Source organism: Herpailurus yagouaroundi, unplaced genomic scaffold (genome assembly GCF_014898765.1).
Source record: "Herpailurus yagouaroundi ecotype Mexico unplaced genomic scaffold, PumYag 196, whole genome shotgun sequence".
Lineage (NCBI taxonomy): Eukaryota > Metazoa > Chordata > Mammalia > Carnivora > Felidae > Herpailurus > Herpailurus yagouaroundi.
In genome coordinates this window covers 22038636-22046492 of record NW_024412427.1, presented here as the reverse complement: position 1 = coordinate 22046492, position 7857 = coordinate 22038636, and the positions used below count along the sequence as shown (strand labels likewise).

The window sequence follows — 7857 nt, the reverse complement described above, 5'->3', positions numbered from 1 at the left end:
TATAGAATAATGGTGCATCTTATAATCAATGGTATCTTAGATCTGATGAACTATACTTCCCAATGAATTTATTTTGGCAATCTGTTTCTTTTTTTCCCCACCAAGCCTTTTATCCTCACAAAAGGGTAAGAACAGTCTGCTTATGAAGTGGGAATAGTCTTGTATGGACATTCCAGTCAGTCAGGTATAGGAAGTTCTATATCCTTTCTGGACTGAGGAGACAGAGAATGGACTCAAGGGTCCTGACTCCCAGATTGAAACAGGAAGTCCTGCTGGGTGAGAGAATCAAGACGTAGTAGAAACCCAGGTTGGCCTGGGGCCCAATATAAATCAGGATCGCCTCTTGCTTCTTGGGGCACTGCTCTGACAAACTGCAAGCCTCTTGGAGAAACATCACGACACTGGAACATGGCACTAGTAGCTGACAAATGGGCAAAGCAGGTATTTAAATGGACTGGTGTTAGCACCTCTGGTATTCCAACAGCTCACAAGAATCCAGAAGTTCCTGTGCATCCCCGAAGAATGCTAATATAAACTGAGTTCAGGGTGAACACTTGACTGAGAAGAGACCTTGAACCACTGGATGGAAGGATCCATTTTTCAGGGCTGCAGCGCAGGGCAGTTAGGAGACCAGATGCTCCTCCCCACTGCCATCTGGGAGAAAGGCCTGCATGGGGCTGGGACTCTAACAGGGAGTTTGGCTTTGAAATAATTGAATATGCCTCTGAAATAACTTGTTTTTTTAAGCTGGAAAAGGTTGAGTTACTTTAACTGGCCAAGATTTTTTTTCCTTCATAAGTGAGAATGCAGAATGAGTGCAATCTGACCTAATTGAAAGTAAAACATCGTTTTGTTGTACATCTTAATCCTACAGGGGAATCTTTTTTGAGGTTGGGGCAAAATGTCTCAAATACTGGGAGTAGTCTAAAGAAAAAAGCAGCTCTGGATAGAACACTGGGAAATGGAAATATTTATGGCAGTGTAAAAGGATGAAAAGGCAGAGAAGATCAGATCAGACAAAGGGAAAACTGGGAGCAAGGGAAAGAGAAGCAATTGCTGAATTCACCCAAGTGCCACAGAATGGTGTGCTAAGCTCTTGTTAGAAGTCTTGATGGGGGGAGGAGGGCACCTAGATGGCTCAGTCTTTTAAGCGTCTGGTTGAAACTTGAGCCCTGCATCAGGCTCTGTGCCAATGAGAGCGTGGAGGCTGCTTGGATCCTCTGTCTCCCTCTCTCTCTGCCCCTCCCACACTCACACTAGCTCGTTTTCTTTCAAAAATTAAAAAAAAAAATGTCCTTTGATTGGATGAGGAGCCATTTGGAATTCTTGAGAATTGGCCATCCCAATGTGGTGCTACATTAATAGCCATAATTTTCCATGGGATATTAGTGCTGAAAGACATATGGTCTAACTCCATTGTCTTCCAGACCAGCAAACAGGGAACCAGAGAAATTCCACAGAAACCAGTTCAAATGATACATAGGAGAAAAAGAAAAACACGTACATCAACAAATGCATCACATTTGGGTGTCAACCAGAATGAGCCTGTTTCGTTGTCATTCGGAGGCAGGGGAAATGTGTGGGGGCACGAATAAGCCTCCTTTAGAAATAACGAAGGGCTCATTTATGAAAAAGGCAAAAAGTCTGCTGGAAAGTATATACTCTGACGGATGGTAAATGTGTTTTCATTTTTTATTAGAGAAGTTGGAAGTTTAATTTCAATATTGATGGTAACATCGTTTTCTCTGCTTTGTTCAGGGGAACACACAGAATCAATTTGTACAAGCATATACAACAATTCAGTTGGTGTTTTGTGTCCTAAAATCAGTAATCTGATTAGTTCTAGACTACCAAGTTTCCATGCGCTCCTCCCGGCTTGGGCGGCATGGCTTGATTCCCCGCAGAATACTTTTTCATGCACTGTCTGCAACACAACTATGGCAGGCTTAAAGACCATGCAGATTAACACTGTAGCAAATTGTTTTGATATTTAACAGACGTAAAAAGGTTATTTCCTGATATGAAATTCTGAAAATCTGCATAAATATTTTTGTGTAAAATTAAATTAGTTATGTATTTTTTTGAAACTAGAACTTGAAGTATCAAGAATGCCCACATATTCATATACACATATATATAGACTTTTTCATTATGCTAAAAGTCTTCATAGTCAAATTATATTCTGTGCCATACATTTTATTAAACCAGTATTTATTTGGCATTAGGTTAACTGTATCTGTATGGATTAGTCTTAACTGGTGCTTGTGTATCATGCAAACATAGTTCTGGTATTCCTGTTTACTAATCTCATCATGTGGCAATACGTAGATGATTTTGCTCTAACAGTGTGAAGTAGGAGTATAAATATTTTATACATGGTCACATTTACAAACGTTTGCCAATTACCACTTCACGATCTTTATGGTGTAATAGTGTATTATAATGTCTGGCATCGGCAGAAGCAATTCCTATAAAGCAATATCAGATGTAAACTTTCTTAACATGTGCCTAACAGAGTTCTCCCTTGAGCACTGATGAGTTTTGGCACAGGTACACTGTTCTACTGTTTTTTATTCTAATAATTTCCACAACTTTTACAGGAACTTAGCTTCTTACGGCATGGCAGAGACATGGCACTTACTGATGAGGTAACTCAGATGTAGAAAAATTCTGCGAAATTTGTCTAGCAGACTGCCACTTCTGCTGATGAATTTGTAGACAGAGTTGTTTTTTTTTCCCCCTAGTGCATGCACTTGATATTCAATCGCTAATGCACTATTTTTGCTGCAGCTCAAACATGTCCTAATGCATCACAGAGCAGAGTTGTGGACACCAAGCTCATTCACTTGTGATGGTATTTTATAGCAAACATGTTTAAGTTGTAATATCAAGGGTGAAACTCTGCCTTATTGGGCTAGTAATTTGGGTGGGTTGGGAGCTACTTATGGTTGGCCAAGGAGATCCAATACTCAAAATGTTAAATAGAAATATGTAAGTCTCGGTGGTTTCAGGTAACATCTTGGCTGGGCGTAAAGGAAACCCACAGACAGCAGCCTTCTTGCGTGAACTCTGTGTTGGGAAGCTTGGGGGTGATCTTTTGATGCTGTGTGGTTTTGGGGCTTCAGTTTGCGTTCTGGAGTTTCACACTACTGTTGCTGGTCTGCGGTCCATCTCGGCTTCCAACTTCACCATCTGCTGCATCTCCTTCGCCTGTAACATCAGAAACATGGCCTTAACGTGTTGAAATTCTCGCTCAAAGGCATGTAGCCGCCCCGGCCTCTCTTCTCCCGTAAATTCCATGCTGTCACTATGTCCCTTGCTACTCAAAGTGAGGTCTGTGGACCAGGACCTTGTGAGAAATGCACAACCTTGGACTCCAAGGGACTCCATCCCACACCTACTGGATCAGAATGTGCATTTTGACAAGATCTTTAAGATATCTGGATGCACATTAAAGCTTGTGAAGAACTAGTTCTCCATAGCACCAGGAAAACCATTTGAAAAGAGGCTAAGCCAGGCCTTCAATAGACTACCTCACATCAGACGATTTGATTTAGATTCTACAGATGGACATGTTGCCTTGGCTGTGTATAATTTGAACTTTTAGAACAGGTGTTTCTTATGCACAGTATTTTCCCCAAATAGCCTGAAATTTAGTTAACTCCCTAAGAATCTGATGGAGAAATTTAGTTGGGAGCATATCACATTGATTTGGCTGGAGTGCCTTGCAAATACAACATCACAGGAATGTGTAGGGTTCCTGGAATCCTATTGTCCAAAAATTATCCCTCTGGGCTCTCACTTCAAGGTAAGTTTTTATGGGCTTCCCCAGGAAGTAAGCCATGGTGAACTTGGTCTCCTGAATTAAGACTGTCACTAAGACAACCAGGGGGTTTGGGAGGTAGAAAGGAGTCAGATGGGGGCAGATTCTGTGTTTGGCAGTATAGGGAAAATTAATTGGCTTATTTCAACATTTACTCTCCAGCTGGTTCCTGGATGCTTATGCCCAAGCCAACCCATGTAATTTTTGAGGGAATAAGAAAGCATCCCTTTCCTCTTTGTATGACATGCCCCTTTGAAATAAAGGACATTTCAGAATGGAAACATGGTAAAGACATAACTCAGAGGACTCTGAAGTGTGTTGATGTTACTACTCAGGTCTGCTTAGGTATTCCAACTAAATAGAAGGTCAATGGTGGGGGGGGGGAGGTTGGTCAAATCTGAACATCATCCAATAAGCATCTAGAGGTCCCAAAGAGGCTCTGTTACAAAACCAGTATGACCCATGGACCATACAGTAATTTTCTTATTATTTTTATATTGTGGCTTCAAGTTTCCTTTTGGCAAAGAGGATAGAGTATTACCAAAGAATTTTATCTTTCTGCTCAAATATGGGATGGACGGTTCCCTCTACCTAGATATTCTTCTATGCCTGAAGTATACTAATACTCTAATAGAGAAATGAAGAAATGGAGAAAAATATACAAACATGAAACCATGACACAAACGGTATTCATAAGAGAGGACAGTGAAACATTATCAGATGTTTAACTAGAAATTAAATACTTTTATGTTCAATAAATAGTAACAAAAGATTCCCTGTGCTTTTCCCCATTTAGCATTTAAAGGCACTACTGAACACGGTCATAGAACGAAGAATCATATGACAATAAAGGACTATTCTCAGAGCTAAGTTCTCATAGAAGCAGGGTGACCATGCATTCCCATTTGGACAGTTCCAGTTTATGCCTGTAGTCCTGGCAATTATGAACATCACCCTCTTTCCCTCTCAAAATGATCCTGGTTCAGATAATAAATTATACGGTCACCTTACTTATAAGAGGTGATTAGGGTCCTTGGCAGACCAGATGTAGCAGAAAGCATGACAAGGGTCATAACACTCTATAGTGTTTCTGCACACAGACCATAACTCTGTCATTAAAAAAGCACCAATGAACTTTCTAGTAGGGTGCTTTAAAATTAATTGCAGTCATATTAATGTTTGGGAGAGATCTGACCTCGTGACCCAGAGTTAGCTGTGGTCAGTCCAAATGACAGTCATATATCACTGTTCTTGATGTGTAGGTATATCGTTATTAGCATGACTTGAGTTTCCTAGGTCTGTAGTAGGAAACGTTGGTTCCAACTCCCTCAGAAATCATTCTCTAAAGATTTTGGGCATGTCAGTTTGTATATTACATCAGAAGTCCAAGCATGACATGATCAAACTTTTACATCCAAAACCTTGAGATACTACTTAGCTATGAGCAGATATGAATCATAAATGGAGATCGCCCCGAGAACACTAGCATAGCTGAGAAGGAAAGCAATGTCTTGCTGATTAGAGTTTCAGTCCTACCTTGCGTTTGGGACACTGCATGGCAGGATTTCAATAGCTGTTTGTACAAAAATAGTAATGTCAAAATTGAGTCATACATATAAAACAAAATAAATGAATACTGAAGTGAACTTGAAAAATGAATGTAAAACCATATACAGAAAAGCAAAAAAGCTAAGAATAAAACATGTATACACCCATCAGTGACAAACTCTCCCCAAATTGATCTCAACAGAAAAAAAAAAAGAACAAAACAAACAACCGATGCCTAAGAGCCCAGACTGTGCTTCTCTTCCTCAGCAGTGATTGAAGGGGGGAGAACCCACCTTTTAGCAAGAACCCTCACTTTATTAAATGGTAGGGTTGATGACAAAAATCAATTTTTAAAGCTTGGGTGTGAAAGTAATGGAGCTGTTGATGTTTGGAATGGTACATGTGAGGATGATGAGATACTTGGGAAAACTTAGTAGAAAACGAGTCCCTGACCTTTGGACTTTTAAATGAAGCATTGGCTGACCATGTAGGCAAGGGCATTAGATGGCTTAAAAAGAACACAGGAGGTTAGGATCTAGAATCAGGGCCAAAATATATTAAAACTTGACTTGTTTCCGCCAGTGCCCTCAACGCTGGTGTAGCTAATTAAGGAGATCCATTCCACACTCTGCTTTGCAGGGATGGGGTGAACCTCTGGGAGTTGGGTCATAAGGAAGCAGTAAGAAGCCTTAAAGGGAGATATAAGGGATGAATGTTAAAATTATTTTATTTTTGGCTTAGAAGCAGAAAGTAGTCTTTGGGTTTAACAAAGGTTTGGGAGACTGTTCTAAAAATTTAGGATGTCTGGAAATAAGGGAACTTTTCTGCCAATGAAGTGTTTAACTGGCTATGAAGGGAGCTCTCCTACCTGGTTCCAGCCCATGCCTATTATGAGGGAAGAAATGGAGTCACTCACTCTATCTTTTGCACTATGCCTGGGACAGTGTTGTAACACACAGAGTAACTGAGAGCTCTCTGACTGTTAAGTTCCAAACAAAACCACACTAGAAAGATCTGGGACTGGATTTTTTACTGAACAGGGCATGTTTTGGTAAAGCAAAGCTTAACACAGAAATTCAAGTCCAAATTCTACCTTTTCTGGAAGCATCAATAGGATACTGTGAATTTCTTGTCATAGAATCTCACTGAATCTTCATCAAATCTCAAGCTTTCTCATATTCTATGCTTTCCTAAGCTTCTGTGACTCAAAGTATCAGTTGTGGGTGGTAGACACTGCTTACAACATATTGAAATGCATTATATCAATTTTTGGATCAAAAAGCCACTATCCTCCCAATATTATCAAGCCAGTTATCACTAATCCATTATATTTTAATGCAAGAACTCTGGGGTGGTTTGAATTACCCATGTATTAGGATAAAAGCTCCAAGTGATTTTTTTTTTATTATGTACTTTGGCTCTGAAATAAAAAACACTAGGTAAGCATATTCTCTAGCTCTGATATTCACCACTATTGTAGTAATGAGTAATTTTTAGCACATTTACATTCTTTAGTCAAACTTGTTGCTAAGCAACACAGTGATTTCCAAGGAGTTTCTTAATTTAGTTAACTGCCTTACCTTCATTTTGCCTTCTTCTGAGAGGCATCGTTATCCCCACCCAGCCCTGAATCACAGAAGTAGGTTCTAACATTTCGGAGATGGTGGCTTTACCTTTATTCATATTCCCATTTTGCCCATGGGAACACTTCCTGAGAAGTGCTTTAAGACCAACAACATAAGCTAGGTAACTCGTAACACAACGTGATGTATCTATGAGATGGTCAAATGAATTGGACCCACAGGACAATAAAACATTTATTGTCCCCCTTGAGGATCTGTGGACTATTCATGAATAAAGCATTTAGCTGAAAAGGAAATGTGAAACATAACTCAGAAGTATGTTGATGAATAAAACTTCTGTCCACCAAAAAGTAACAAATCTGAAACCAGAAGTTGGATTTACTTGTTACCCAACTGCAATACAAAAAGAGAAGATTTAAGGGTTTTGTTTTACTTTCTAAAAGATACATTTTAGCATAATTCCAATCGAAGTGTTTTTCAAAAGGAGCCATTTACTCTGAGAAATACATCTTAAAGAGGATTGCTTTGTAGATGAGGAAATAGGAAAGAACAATGTAGTACATGTTTCATCAAAACCTCTTGACAGTTCCTAGATAGAAGTAAATTATCTAGATAAAAAAACTTCCAAACCAGCATACCTAAAAACTGAAATTTGAACTAAGATAGACTCAAATTTAACCTGCCATGGAGGGTCATTTTGTCTTATAAGCTGGTGGTAGTGCCATCATACTGAAATGAGACTGGATGGCCAGTGGACTGTAGCCCATTTGGGAAGGACCCCACCTGCACTATTCTTCGGGTAAACATACATATATATCTTGGTGTTGGTATATGCCCGATGGCTAACTAAAGAGTTGGGTTTGGGGTAACTATGTGCCTTGCTGGAAAAAAACAAAAACAAAA

General features: G+C 39.6%; 1 protein-coding gene across 13 annotated transcripts in view; it reads right to left on the bottom strand.

Annotated features, from left to right (window-relative positions):
* Positions 1 to 1671: 1671 nt before the first annotated feature.
* The window catches only part of PLCB4 (phospholipase C beta 4), a 419941-nt gene continuing 413755 nt past the window's right edge, over positions 1672 to 7857 (bottom strand). For 12 of the 13 annotated variants that reach the window (XM_040447668.1, XM_040447674.1, XM_040447664.1 and 9 more), the window contains 2 exons: positions 5360 to 5396; positions 1672 to 3210 (listed from right to left, as the gene is read on the bottom strand). In XM_040447668.1, coding sequence (XP_040303602.1) covers positions 3122 to 3210; positions 5360 to 5396 — 126 coding nt within the window. In that variant the 3' untranslated portion in view covers positions 1672 to 3121. The remainder of the gene's footprint in view (positions 3211 to 5359; positions 5397 to 7857) is intronic. The other variant, XM_040447678.1, reaches the window with a different exon arrangement.